The sequence below is a fragment of the Rhinichthys klamathensis genome, unplaced genomic scaffold (assembly GCF_029890125.1).
Source record: "Rhinichthys klamathensis goyatoka isolate OS25496 unplaced genomic scaffold, OSU_Roscu_1.1 h1tg000422l_1, whole genome shotgun sequence".
NCBI classification, from domain to species: Eukaryota; Metazoa; Chordata; class Actinopteri; order Cypriniformes; family Leuciscidae; genus Rhinichthys; species Rhinichthys klamathensis.
The window spans coordinates 2,064,682-2,078,508 of record NW_026606920.1 but is presented as its reverse complement, the minus strand read 5'-3'; the positions used below and the strand labels follow the sequence as shown (position 1 = coordinate 2,078,508).

Genomic DNA, 13,827 nt, shown 5'->3' with positions numbered 1-13,827 from the left:
AGACGCCTCCAATTCTGGCTGGGTCGCCCTCTACGAGGGCAGACCGACTTTTGGCCTGTGGTCAAGCCAAGAAAAGAGCTTGCACATAAACTGTCTAGAGATGAAGGCGGTCGAGAACGCCTTGCGGTTCTTCCTTCCCCTTCTAAAGGGCCACCATGTCCTTGTCCGCACGGACAACATGTCGGTGGTTTCCTACATAAATCGGCAGGGCGGTCTGAGATCACGGAACCTTCATGCACCGGCAGAACGCCTCCTTGTATGGGTTCAGCACAACCTGCTCTCGCTGAGAGCGGCACATGTGCCAGGCCATCTGAATGTGGGTCCAGACAGGCTGTCCAGGGACAACGTTCCCCCAGGGGAATGGTCCCTCCACCCTCAGACAGTTCAGCTGTTGTGGGACACCTTTGGCACAGCGGAAGTCGACCTCTTTGCGTCTCAAGACAACGCTCAGTGTCCAATATGCTTCACAAAGAACAAGGACGCGCTGGCCCATCACTGGCCCAGCCACCCTCTCTATGCTTTCCCTCCGATCACGCTGTTACCACAGGTAATCAAGCGTATCAGGGAGAACGTTTGCTCTGTTCTTCTCGTAGCTCCGTTCTGGCCGAACCAAGTTTGGTTTCCGGAGCTGATGCAGCTTCAGAGCTTGGCTCCGTGGCCTGTCCCGTTGAGGAGAGATCTCCTCTCACAGGCCGGGGGTACGATTTGGCACCCACGACCCGAGCTTTGGGCTCTGCATGTGTGGGCCATCAATGGGTACCCGTCAGTCTCCCCGACGGAGTGTTAAACACGATTACGCAAGCTAGAGCGCCCTCTACTAGATGGCTTTATGCTTCCAAGTGGTCAGTGTTCTCAGGTTGGTGCTCAGCTCGCAACCTGGATCCACAAGATTGTGGGGTGTCGGAGGTCTCTTGGATAAGGGTAGATCCCCATCCACGCTCAAGGTATATGTGGCGCCTATTGATGCGTTTGTCAAACATTCGCATGGCCAGTCACTGGGTAGGAACGACCTTGTTGTCCGCTTCCTCAGGGGAGCTAGAAGGATGAACCCTTCTCGACCCCCTCGGTTCCCGTATGGGACCTTTCCTTGGACCTGGAGGCCATGAAGGGTGCCCCTTTCGAACCTCTACAGTCTGTGGACCTTAAGAATCTCTCATTTAACACCGCCTTTCTGGTGGCTATTGCCTCAGTCAAGCGGGTGGGTGACTAACACGCACTTTCTGTTAGCGCGTCGTGCCTTGAGTTTGGGCCTAATAAATCCAAGGTCATCCTCAAACCAAGACATGGTTATGTCCCCAAAGTACTTGCCACTCCTTTCAGAGCGCAAGTCATTTCCCTGTCAGGCCTCTTCGGATCTGACAGCGAGTCTGACGTGAATCTCCCTTGCCCGGTTAGGGCCATGAGAATTTACGTGGAACGTTCGGCTGCTTTCAGACGGTCAGGACAACTCTTTGTTTCGTTTGGTGGCCGATCTAAAGGTCTAGCTGCTTCGAAACATAGCCTTTCCAGGTGGATAGTGGACGCTTTCTCACTGGCTTATACATCTAAGAGCCTTCGTTGCCCTCTGGGCGTCAGAGCTCATTCCACTAGAGGCATGCCTCTTCGTGGGCCTGGTCCAGTGGGATTTCTCTTCAAGATATCTGTATGGCGGCAGGCTGGGCCTCTCCATCTACATTTATAAGGGTTCTATAACCTGGAAGTTCCCGCGCTCCAAGCTAGACTGTTGTCAGTTTAGTTTATCCGCTCAGTTCTGCCGGACTCGCTTCCGCGGACTGGAAAGTTTTCAGTTCAGGCAGGCTATTGCCTCCCCTGACTGTTATACAGTGTTAAGCACCCTCTATGCATTTAAGGTAACCACGTTTGCCTTATATCATTCTTATTAAGCCCATTCCCAATGTTGGCTTTTTATATCCCCATATCATATGAGCTCAGTGCACTTGCCCTTGGGTCAGTGCTGTGGTAGATTTAGCACGCACGGCGTTTTAAATTGGGTTCCCGTAGCGTAAGCTAACTTACGCAACACGAGAGTTCTCTCGTAAGAGAACGTCTCGGTTTCTAACGTATCTCTAGAAGAGGGAACAAGTGTTGCGTAACCCTGCCGTGCTTGTGCTACCATCTGGTTTCGCTTCAGTCGATGAAAACCAAGGAGCATCCTATCGAGCTCTGGCTTATATAGGCATAAGCCACGCCCATACGCGCGGGACGTGCTTACATCACGAGCAGTCCCTCGATAGGTTGCAGCAGTTGCCGCAGAGCAGCCAATAGGCGCGCGAGTTGCCTCGCCTAGGTCTGCTCGCTGCAGCAAGTGCGTTTTAAATTAATACAAATTATAAGGATAATTTTTGGCTTCAGTATTCTCGAGAAAAGAGGTTTTTCCTCTAAGGTATTTTTTCCAGTCAACTAGCTAGCTAGTTATTAGTTATCTAACATTAAAAACATTTTTCTATTTAATGAGAAAGTCACACGAACCACAAAGTGTTAACCTGTCACCTCTGACCTTCAACAGCTGTCACAGCTCCTGGTGCAGATGGGATGTGTTGTTGCAGGAACTGATTTGCTATAGGCTACTCCTGACTGGTCGAAATCTCATGCTACTTAGGACAAATGTAATGTACAGAAGTAGCTTCACTGCTTAAATACAAAATTAAAGTTTTTGAACGAAAAGATAAGTAAAGTCACTCTGATGACACAATTTTTATGTGAAATGTGCATATTTACCCCCAATGGTCATGATATGGGGAAAATTATTATTTTTTTAAACTTGAAACCAATTTTATTGGATTCCTTGACCCCAAAAATGTACACTTCGACACCAAATTTGTCATTATAGCGATAACAGAAGCAAAGACATGGGCTCTTCAATCAGTTGAACAAATTCTTAAGCTTGAATGGGTACTTTAACAATTTTCAATCTGGTTTCCGATCGCATCACAGCACAGGGACAGCTCTCATAAAGATAATAAACGATATTCGCTTAAATACTGATACAGTATTTAAATTATTAGTGCTGGTACTACTCGACCTCAGTGCTGCATTTGACACTGTTGATCACAACATACTTCTTGACAGGCTGGAAAACTGGGTGGGGCTTTCTGGGATAGTCCTAAATTGGTTCAGGTCATACTTAGAAGGGAGAGGTTATTATGAAGTATAGTATAGGAGACCATAAGTCTGAGTGGACATCCATGACATGCGGAGTCCCCCAAGGCTCAATTCTTGCACCACTCCTGTTCAACCTGTATATGCTCTCAATGAGCCAAATAATGAGAAAGAACCGAATCTCTTACCACAGCTATGCAGACGACACACAGCTCTACTTAGCCCTATCGCCTAACGACTACAGCCCCATTGACTCCCTGTGCCAATGCATTGATGAAGTAAACGGTTGGATGTGCCAAAACTTTTTTCAGTTATACAAAGACAAAACTGAAGTCATTGGGTTTGGAAACAAAGATGAAGTTCTCAAGGTGAATGCATACCTTGACTCTAGGGGTCTAACAACTAAAAATCAAGTCAGGAATCTTGGTGTGTCTCTAGAGTCAGATCTTAGTTTCAGTAGTCATGTCAAAGCAATTACTAAATCAGCATACTATCATTTGAAAAATATTGCAAGAATTAGATGCTTTGTTTCCAGTCAAGACTTAGAGAAACTTGTGCATGCTTTTATCACCAGCAGGGTGGATTATTGTAATGGACTCCTCACTGGCCTTCCTAAAAAGACCATAAGACAGTTGCAGCTCATACAGAACGCTGCTGCCAGGATTCTGAGCAGGACCAGAAAATATGAACATATCACACCAGTCCTCAGGTCTCTACACTGGCTCCCAGTTACATTTAGGATTGATTTTAAAGTATTATTACTGGTATATAAATCATTCAATGGCCTAGGACCTCAATATACTGCAGATATGCTCACTGAATATAAACCAAACAGATCACTCAGATCATTAGGATCACATCAGCTAGAAATACCAAGGGTTCACTCTAAGCATGGTGAGTCCGCTTTTAGCTATTATGCCAGCCGCAGCTGGAACCAGCTTCCAGAAGAGATCAGATGTGCTCCTACAGTAGTCACATTCAAATCCAGACTCAAAACACATCTGTTTAGCTATGCATTTACTGAATGAGCACTGTGCCACTGTTCGTCCGACTGTTTTTACTGTACTTTATTTTATTTTTTTATTCTAAACTGTTTTAATTATTCTTATTTGTTTAGATTATTTTATTTTCTCCTATGTAAAGCACTTTGAATTACCATTGTGTATGAAATGTGCTATATAAATAAACTTGCCTTGCCTCTAGAGTATTTTCGGCGCATTGGCGGCCATTTTTGAAAAAACATGACCTTTGCATCATGACTTGAAGTCAAAGGCCTATTTTTTGGGCTTAACCTCCCTACTATAAGTAACAATACTTTTACTTAAGTACCGTTCTTTAGTACTCTTTCCACCACTGACGGTTTGTGAGCTGAACAAACTATGGGGAAAGAGGCTCTCTGAGGATACAGTATATATAGTGATTTGATTGCAGGAGATTGTTTGGTTTATCTGCAGTTTCAAGGTCAAATGAATGCCTGGCCATCACAGTGTTAATTATTAAAGTTGATGAACATGGCCTTCATCTGGACCTTATCAATAAAGTAAACTCATTTCAGTGAGACATGTCGCACATATTAAGATTCAAATAGTGTTTTTGATAAGATCAGCAACTTAAAGCTGATTATTGATCTTTTGGTAACATTTGGTAAAATAAAACTCATTAGCTGCAGGTCCATTAAATAATATCAACAAATATTGATTTGATTTTAATAATGCATAAGTGAATGTTGAAATTAACATGAACTAGGAGCTTTTAAAGTATTTTTTTTTTATTGTTACTTCATGTTAACATAGTAGTTTCAGGTTTAATTCATTTATAAAGCACATTTAAAACAGCCACAAGACTGACCAAAGTGCTGTACAAGACAACTAAATAGACAACAGATCCTAAATATACACACTTTAATACACACAAATATAATATAATATACACATTTAAGAAAAAAAAAAGAAAGAAAAAAAATCAATACGTCAGAGAAAACAAATACGTTTTTAAAAGAGTTTTAAAAATTGTCAGGGAAGATGCCACTGTAATCTCTAAGGGCAGGTTGTTCCATAACCGTGGCCCAAGCACAGAAAACGCTCAATCCCCTCTGCGTTTGAGTCGTGAGTGTGGAAATAGAAGGAGGTTATGGTCACTTGATCTTAAGCTTCTGGAAGAGGTATATAGGAATGCAGCAATTCTGATAAGTAGATAGGAGCATGGTTATGCAGACATTTATATACAAATAAAAGAATCTTAAAATCAATTCTATACTGAATAGGCAGCCAGTGAAGATCTCTTAGAATTGGAGTGATGTGATCATATTTGTGACTTTAGCGAATAAATATTGTGTAAATCTAATGTAGCTAGCTAATAATATTAAAAAATGAAACCTTATTGTAAAGTGTTACCGATCCATTCAATTGGCAAAAATATCTGAGAAGAATGTTGAAGTAATTTGAATCTTAATTCTCAGACTGCTGCATGCAGGTGTAATAGATTAAATGCCCAAAGGTAACAAAACAAGGTGTGTTAGTAATTATCCATTTCTAAAGTCATGCCTATGCTCATTCACTCTGATTATTTGAGTGTAATCATATTAAACCAGCCTGAACAAGGTTATTTTACTTACTAGCTCATGTCAGTGAGTTTGTTAACAGCATGTCTGACTCTGAACTTTTCGGGCAGAGCACCAGTTCCCAACCATCAGTGACTGTTTATCCAGAAGTGACCTGTCACATTAAGGTTACAATAGTATAAACTTCTTGCTTTGCAAATAAACACCTTGCCAATTCACACAGCTTTTTGACCTCTCCTCATCACCAGGACAGGGAAATACTCAGAAAACCTCTGCTGAAAATATGACTAATCATTCGCTACACTTGCTCATCTGACACGATCAAGCTGCAAAAAACAGAATATAAATTATTTTAGACAACTGGTGTCGCAAAAGAGTGATATCCTTTTTGTTTAAATATAATAAATGTAATGATGGATGAGATTGTTTTTTTATTTATTTGTGACACTGATGCAACCTCAACCTTTTAGTCATCAATAGATTTTGTGTCGCAATCAAAACATTGACTTAAAAAAATAGTATGTAGGTGTGCGCATTCGTTGTTAAAAACTAGTTTTGTTATCTTCAGTTGACGTTGTCTGAAAGACCTGCGGTTGTGAAATATAGGTTTCTATAGCAATACATCCACAGAAATTAATTTGCATATTTACATAGCATGGCTTTAACATAAAAATCTACAGAGAATGGTTAGGCCATTGCTTTTTAAAAACTGACACTTAAAAAGCATGACTTAATCGACAGAGAGTTTCAGAGAATTTACACACACACACACACACACACACACACACACACACACACACACACACACACACACACACACACACACACACACACACACACACACACACACACACACACACACACACACACACACACACACACACACACACACACACACACACACACACACACACACACACACACACACACACACACACACACACACAAAAACACACATCAAAGACCTTGAAGCTGTTTCCCAACTTTGCAGTACTATCAAAGTACAGTCTACTGGCCCTCAGGTGGAGGTGTCCATGGACTCCGTTCAAGGACAAACACACAAACACATACACCTATCCAGGGTTTATTTCTGGCACGTTTTCAGGAAAAAAAAAGTGTTGGAGGCAGTCATTAGTTGAGGTTACGTCAGGGGCTGTGGGTTGTGGTGAATCATATAAAAACAGTGCTAAGAGTGTATGAGTGCATCTTCAAGGATTACAGCCACACTCTAGTTCCTCCAGTTGTCGTCTCCCCAGCAGTTATGATCCTAAGCATTGCCCTCATTTGGGCCATAGTGGTTGCGCTCTGTTGCTGTCTTTGGCTTATCACAGGAATACGCAGAAGGTAAATACCCACAGATCTGTGACTAAAAGCTTCACTGATCTTAGGAACATCATGGGGATGGTGGGATTCACATCTGTTTAACAACTAATGTTACGTAATGCTTAATGACTTAAACTCGCAGGGTACTTCTTTAAATTGAAAATGTAAGACATAAAAAAAAAATCTTTGTATGGTATAGCATAGAATCAAGAGTAAGTTCTTTTAAGTTCTCTAAAAACGATACTACATGATAGAACTTGTTTCTTGTTCTTAAACCCTATATTTATGAGCCGTTTTGTAATTGTTTGACGTTGTGGGTGTTTCAGACAGCCTGGGGAGCCTCCAGTAGAAAATGGCTGGATCCCTTACCTTGGCTGTGCTCTTCAGTTTGGGGCAAACCCTTTGGAGTTTCTTCGCAGCAGACAGAAGAAATATGGTCACATTTTTACATGCAAGATCGCTGGGCAGTATGTCCATTTCCTTTGTGATCCATTCTCCTACCACTCCGTCATCCGCCAAGGAAGGCATCTGGACTGGAAGAAATTTCACTTTGATGCCTCTGCAAAGGTACAGGAAATAACTTTGATTATTTCGGCAATCTAACTACAAAATTAACTACTTAAGTTGGCATGTAATGACGTGCATTTGTTCTTGCAGGCATTTGGTCATGAGAGCATGGATCCAAACCACGGTTACACCACCGAAAATCTGCATCAGACCTTCCTAAAGACCCTGCAAGGAGACGCCTTGTCTTCTCTAATTGAGACCATGATGGAAAACCTTCAGAGCACCATGTTGCAGTCAGGCATGCTGAAGGCCGAAACTTCCAAGTGGCAGAACGATGGTATTTTTGCCTTCTGCTACAAGACCATGTTTGAAGCTGGCTACCTGACCCTCTTTGGAAAGGAATTGGATGGGGACCAGAGCATTGCACGTCAGCAAGCCCAAAAAGCTCTGGTGCTCAATGCTCTGGAGAACTTTAAAGAATTTGATAAGATCTTTCCTGCTCTGATCGCTGGCCTCCCCATTCACGTTTTCAAGAGTGCCTACAGTGCTCGCGAGAACCTCGCCAAGACTATGCTTCACGAGAACCTCAGCAAGCGCACCAATGTGTCTGACCTCGTATCCTTGCGCATGCTCTTGAATGACACATTATCTACATTCAATGAGCTGAGTAAAGCCAGGACCCATGTGGCCATACTGTGGGCTTCACAAGCCAACACTTTGCCTGCAGCCTTCTGGACCCTGTTCTATATGATCAGGTACAACTCATACTCAGCCTCAGTAAAACTGCACAGTAGTCACTCCCCAGAGTTATAAACCAGCATAGATAAATACAGTAATTGTAGTATGGAGATAAGCATTAGAGTGTTCTTGGAAAAGACTTTTACTGTACCCATATTGAAGCGTTAAACTGTGAAACTGATCTATATTATTGTATGCAACAGAGAACAGTTCAATAATGTTAGGATGATGACAAAACTTCTGCTTGTTTTCAGGTGCCCTGCCGCCATGAAAGCTGCTAGCGAGGAGGTGAGGCGAACGTTTGAAAGTTCTTATCAGAAAGTCGATCCCCCAAATTCTCGACTTGTACTAACAAGGGAACAGTTGGACAACATGCCAGTTCTAGGTGGGAAACAATTTGAAAATATTTAAACATTTATGTATTCAACATTCTTAACATAGCCTACCAAAAGGTCATGTGGAGTAAAGCTTCCATGCAATTTCAGACAGTGTCATTAAAGAGGCGATGAGACTGTCCAGTGCGTCCCTGAATGTGAGAATGGCCAAGAGTGATTTCCTTCTTCACCTGGACAACAAAGAGTCTTATCACATCCGTAAAGATGACGTAATAGCTCTATACCCCCCGATGATTCACTTTGATCCTGAGGTCTATGACAATCCTCTGGTGAGTATTATGTTCTTTGCTTGTGTTTAATAGATAAATAGCAGCTTTCCCCTGAGAAAGATATTTGAATTAACCTGTAAATTTTATCTTGAAATTTTATTCTCATCATGAATGTTTTTTTGTTTTTTTTTGCCACAAACAGACATACAAGTATGATAGATACCTTGACGAGAATGGGCAGGAGAAGACCAGCTTTTACCGAAACGGACGCAAACTTCGATACTACTACATGCCCTTCGGCTCTGGGGTGACCAAGTGTCCGGGCCGTTTCTTTGCGGTGCACGAAATTAAGCAGTTCCTGTCTCTGTTGCTAGCGTACTTTGAGATGGAACTTTTGGACTCTGATGTGAAAGAACCACCGTTGGACCAGTCTCGGGCCGGACTGGGTGTTTTGCAGCCCACCTATGATGTTGACTTTCGATATAGACTCAAATTTCACTAAGGATCTCACACTTATTTATTGACTGTTGATTTAAACTGTAAATAATGTACATTTTGCATCATGTCCAAGTAGACAAATGTGAATAGGCTTCAATTGTGTTTTCTTTCTATTCAACTTGATTAGAGAGAGATTTTAGGAAGTTTGAAAGGAACTTCAGAGCTCTCCTTTTAAAATTTTCAGTAACATTTACTGCACTTGTGCTGTGTATTCATTGTATTCTTCTCAGTTCTTAAACTATGGCTGTATTCAGAAAAATGATATTGTACATTGCATAGAAAATGTAATCACCCACATCCTCTTTCACTGGATGTTCACCATTTTTGTACAGTTATGTGCTTTGTGAATTTTATTTTAAATGTACAGAGCATTTTTTTTTAACCAAATACCTGAGTCTGTCTTTTTCACCCACCGTTTAAAGGTGCTGTAAGCGATTTCAGATGGAATTATATGCAGATGATCCTACCCCTTAAAATATATCTATGAACTAACATACTGTCCTGATCTGATGTATCACAATGATCTCTATAACAGCCTCTGTAAACAGTAAAAAAAAGAGTCAGAATCTAGACTAGCCAGTCAGAGGTTTTTTGAGAAGCTTTCACGCGTTTCGAAAAATAAAATGATATTTAAATATGAAACTTAAACCCCCAGTAGGTGGCGGCAAGTCACTGTTAAAAAGTGAGTGATTAGCCGCTTTACCGACTTCGGGCCGAACGGATCTTTAGCCCTATTCGGACGGGACTAGTTTAACATGGGGGAGGTGGGGTAAAGTAATAATTACCAGAGCTTCTCTGTGATTTTAGTCCCGTCCGAATGTGCCATCTCAGTAATCATTACGGGCAATGTCAGTAAATATTACGGCGACTTTTACCGTCAGTAAAAAGGTCCGGAAAAATAACCTCAGGTAATACTAATCCCGTGCGAATAGACCCGAAACATCTTTTAGCGTTAGGTAAGTGCCTATTACCAACACAATCCAATCTGAAGTTAATTAATACATCGTTCGACCGGACATAACTGTTTTATATATAGAAATATAGGTTATATGTGTTTGCGCACGTGATATCAGGAAGCAAAGTAATACGCACATGACGACAGGAGGCCGGTGACGGCGATGCGCAAATCGAGGTACCTCTCCCACTTCTGCTAGTTTTACTGATATATCTTATCCCGTGCGAGTTGGCCATTCCTATTACAGACGTCCTGTGGTAAAATTACATTACTCCATCTACTCTTGTAAAGTTAATCCCGTCCGATTCCACTAGAGCCTGATACAACACGGCACGATTACAAACCGTTCTCGGCCTGGGATTCTCAGGACGGTTGGCAGGTAGAACACATGTTGACATTGCATGGTTACTTGTCTGTTGCCTGACTGCCAGTTTCTCTGTAGCTGGTTGAGAGCGCTATTTGAGCAACGTAAACACAAATTAATAATAAAATTAAAATAAATAGGCTACCTGATCATATTCCATAACGCGGTCGCTTTTCACAGAGGTGTAAAGTCCAGAAAGTAAAAGTCCTGTCATAATGTTTAATCCACCCATGAACTCAGCCAGCTGATTTCACTAATTAGTTCTATCTCCTGCTGAAAAACTGTGCTAATTAGCAAATCCAGGTGATTGGAACAAAATACTGAGAAGGACTTTAATTTCTGAACCTGGATTTTACACCTCTGGCTATTTACATCTCATATAATCTGTAAACTTTAATCTGTAAAATCTGTAAACAATGAATCTGTAAAATAACTTGCGTTATTTGTTTTACATCCCAAAGAGCTCTTATCAGCCCCACAGTGGATAATGAAACCATATTCTTATCGGCTGGGCTGGATCGGCACGGAATGGAATGGTTAAACAAAGAGAACGGGTTTGCATCAATCCACTTTTGCTAGTTTAAAGTCCCCATGAATTCAAAATTGACCATACTTACTTTGTTTGCCTAAATTGATCGTTTTGTGGTGAACAATTCATCCATGCAAGTCAATCCACACAAAAAAATTTTTGGGCTTCGTAATCTTTAATCAAAATCTGAAATTTCCCCTCCCCTCTGCATTGGAGGACCTTCCCTGATGTAGGTTTGACGGTTTGGGTGTCTGCTTAACATCCATAACCACGCCCCTCCAACTGACAGTAGACAGGCTGAATGAAAACACCTACTTTTCTAGATCCAATCAGGTGCTAGTTGGAAAAAAAGCCACGCCCACTATTTTGCCTCATTTAGTATTCCGTTTCTCTCGGAAATACGTCACAGCACTGGAGAAAAGTCGTTTGCAACTTCCGGTTCACGGGGACTTTAACGATGGGAAAAATGGGCGGCTCGCCCGGCGCATGGTCTAAAAGGGTTGTCCCTATTCTCTTAATGAGTAATCGGTGTGTTTTGGGCTTTACGTGCAATAAACCAATCAGTCTCATCTCCCATTCCCTTTAAATGCCAGTTGTGCACGCCATGGCGGTTTTGCTATTTACATGGCGGAATTTGATAGTGGAAAGACCGAACGCGTCTCCAGAGCAAAGTTTCGCTGCATTGCGCCAGGTGTATGATAGGGCCCAATGACTGTGCGAATACCAGTTACAAGTAATATGGTACTTGTTCATGAAATATACATGCTAAAAAAAAGTTACTGTACATATCGCATGTGGTATGATAACTGTGGATTTGAACTGATATGGGATTTCCAGGGCTTAAGTACTATAGTTGATGTGACTTTTTTCCAGTATAACATTTTTTATAAACTCTACATTTTACTGTAGACTGTATAAACACTGACTGTGCTGGTTTTAGTTGGTGTCCCAAACTGGTCAGGCAGGTTTTAGAATGTTGTGTTGCGTTTCAGCCTGGGAGACCATGCAGCTTAAATCAGCTAAGACCAGCAAAGCAGCATAGGCTGGTTTTTAAAGGACATTAGTGCTGTCAAATTGATTAATCGCATCTAACATTAACGTTTTTAATACATAATATATGTGTGTGTGTGTTATTATATTTATTGTTATGAGGATGAGGAAGGATGAACCCAATAGCAGACAGTAGTCAAGGCAACACGATTTATTAAACAAATAACTGGGAAAACAAAGCCCACGAGGGGGCAAAACAAGACAGGACTATGAGACTAACTAGACTGAGACAGATAACTATAGGGACACAAATAACCTTTACAGGCAAAAGCGCAACAGGACTAAAACTCTTGACAAGATACTCACAGACTCTGACAAAGGTTTGACAAGGATTAACACTCAGGTAACAATCACAATGAACCGACAAAAGACAGCAGATACAAGAGGATAAAATAGGGAACACTAATGACGAGGACAGGTGAAACTGACTAGACAATAATCACAAGACGAGGATAACAAGGGGGCGGGGTAACGAGACAACACAAGCACATGGTCCAAATAACAGACCATGCGCTTGTACATAAAACATGGGTCTGCCATGATCCTGCCACAAGACCAGTGAAATCAAAGACAAGATGGCAGAATCATGACAGAACCCCCACCTTAAGGAGCGGCTTCCAGACGCTCCTCAAGGGGGAACTAAACACAAGACAAGACAGACTGTGACATAGATAAACACCAACAAAACATGGAAAACACTAACAATGGCAAACAGGAATAAACAATAACGGGGTTCGGGTGAAAAATCAAAAACAACATACAAGGCAAAGGAGGTGGAGGAAACACAGAGTTTATGAGGGGAGGTCCAGGGTGGATGGGAGGACTGGGGGTCTTGGGTCCACGGGAGGAGGGCTGAGGACGAGAACTCCGGGCAGGCTTGGACGGGGACACATGAGTAGAGGTCTTGGGAGAAACAGTCCGGGGTTTAATGGTGACAGGGGAAACAGTCCGGGGACAAGTGGAGACAGGAACGAACGGTGAAACAGTCCGGGGACTAGTGGAGACAGGGACAAACGGGGAAACAGTCCGGGGGCTAGTGGAAACAGGGACAGATGGGGAAACAGTCCGGGGGCTGATGGAGACAGGGACGAACGGGGAAACAGACCGGGAATTAGCAGCAACAGATTCAGACGAGGACACAGAGGATGCGGAACCGGGGCTCCTGACGTGAGACATAGCAGGCAAAGGGGCAGGACAGGGTGCAGCAATAACAGCGGCAGGCTCGGGTGCAGCGCTCACAGGGATAGGATCAGGGGCAGCGCTCACAGAGACAGGCTTGGGAGCTGAGGACAAGGCAGGACAGACAGGGGGTTCAAGAATAGCGACGAGACGAGACAGGTAATCGGAAAGGGTCTTGGCCGCAATGATGACGGGCATCTCCTGACGAGCTGAAACTGCTCGCAGAACCTCCTTAGCGGCTAGATCGGCCGCAACTCTCTCAGCGGGCTCTGGGACGGCGCTTGCTGAGGCGGGCTCTGGGACGGCGCTTGCTGAGGCGGGCTCTGGGACGGCGCTTGCTGAGGCGGGCTCTGGGACGGCGCTTGCTGAGGCGGGCTCTGGGACGGCGCTTGCTGAGGCGGGCTCTGGGACGGCGCTTGCT

General features: G+C 43.0%; 2 protein-coding genes across 2 annotated transcripts; one reads left to right on the top strand and one right to left on the bottom strand.

Annotated features, from left to right (window-relative positions):
* The first annotated feature begins 6,852 nt into the window (after nucleotides 1-6,852).
* Nucleotides 6,853-9,707, top strand: LOC130070953 (cytochrome P450 7A1). The gene is made up of 6 exons (XM_056235541.1): nucleotides 6,853-7,003; nucleotides 7,309-7,549; nucleotides 7,640-8,244; nucleotides 8,482-8,612; nucleotides 8,713-8,891; nucleotides 9,034-9,707. The coding sequence occupies exons 1-6, from the start codon at nucleotides 6,921-6,923 to the stop codon at nucleotides 9,331-9,333; spliced, it is 1,539 nt and encodes a 512-aa protein (XP_056091516.1). The 5' UTR covers nucleotides 6,853-6,920; the 3' UTR covers nucleotides 9,334-9,707.
* Nucleotides 9,708-12,855: 3,148 nt separating this feature from the next.
* LOC130070925 (uncharacterized) lies at nucleotides 12,856-13,604 on the bottom strand. Its single transcript, XM_056235508.1, has 2 exons — nucleotides 12,989-13,604; nucleotides 12,856-12,866 (listed from the first exon to the last, which is right to left on the bottom strand). The coding sequence occupies exons 1-2, from the start codon at nucleotides 13,602-13,604 to the stop codon at nucleotides 12,856-12,858; spliced, it is 627 nt and encodes a 208-aa protein (XP_056091483.1).
* Between the last annotated feature and the right edge of the window lie 223 nt (nucleotides 13,605-13,827).

What these genes read in the sequence shown, in the direction of transcription:
- LOC130070953 (XM_056235541.1), top strand. Translation starts at nt 6,921, where the DNA reads ATGATCCTAAGCATTGCCCTCATTTGGGCCATAGTGGTTGCGCTCTGT. An exon ending in ACCCTGTTCTATATGATCAG is followed by an intron (nt 8,245 to 8,481) that starts GTACAACTCATA and finishes GCTTGTTTTCAG; the next exon opens with GTGCCCTGCCGCCATGAAAG. An exon ending in AGGTCTATGACAATCCTCTG is followed by an intron (nt 8,892 to 9,033) that starts GTGAGTATTATG and finishes TGCCACAAACAG; the next exon opens with ACATACAAGTATGATAGATA.
- LOC130070925 (XM_056235508.1), bottom strand. Translation starts at nt 13,604, where the DNA reads ATGCCCGTCATCATTGCGGCCAAGACCCTTTCCGATTACCTGTCTCGT.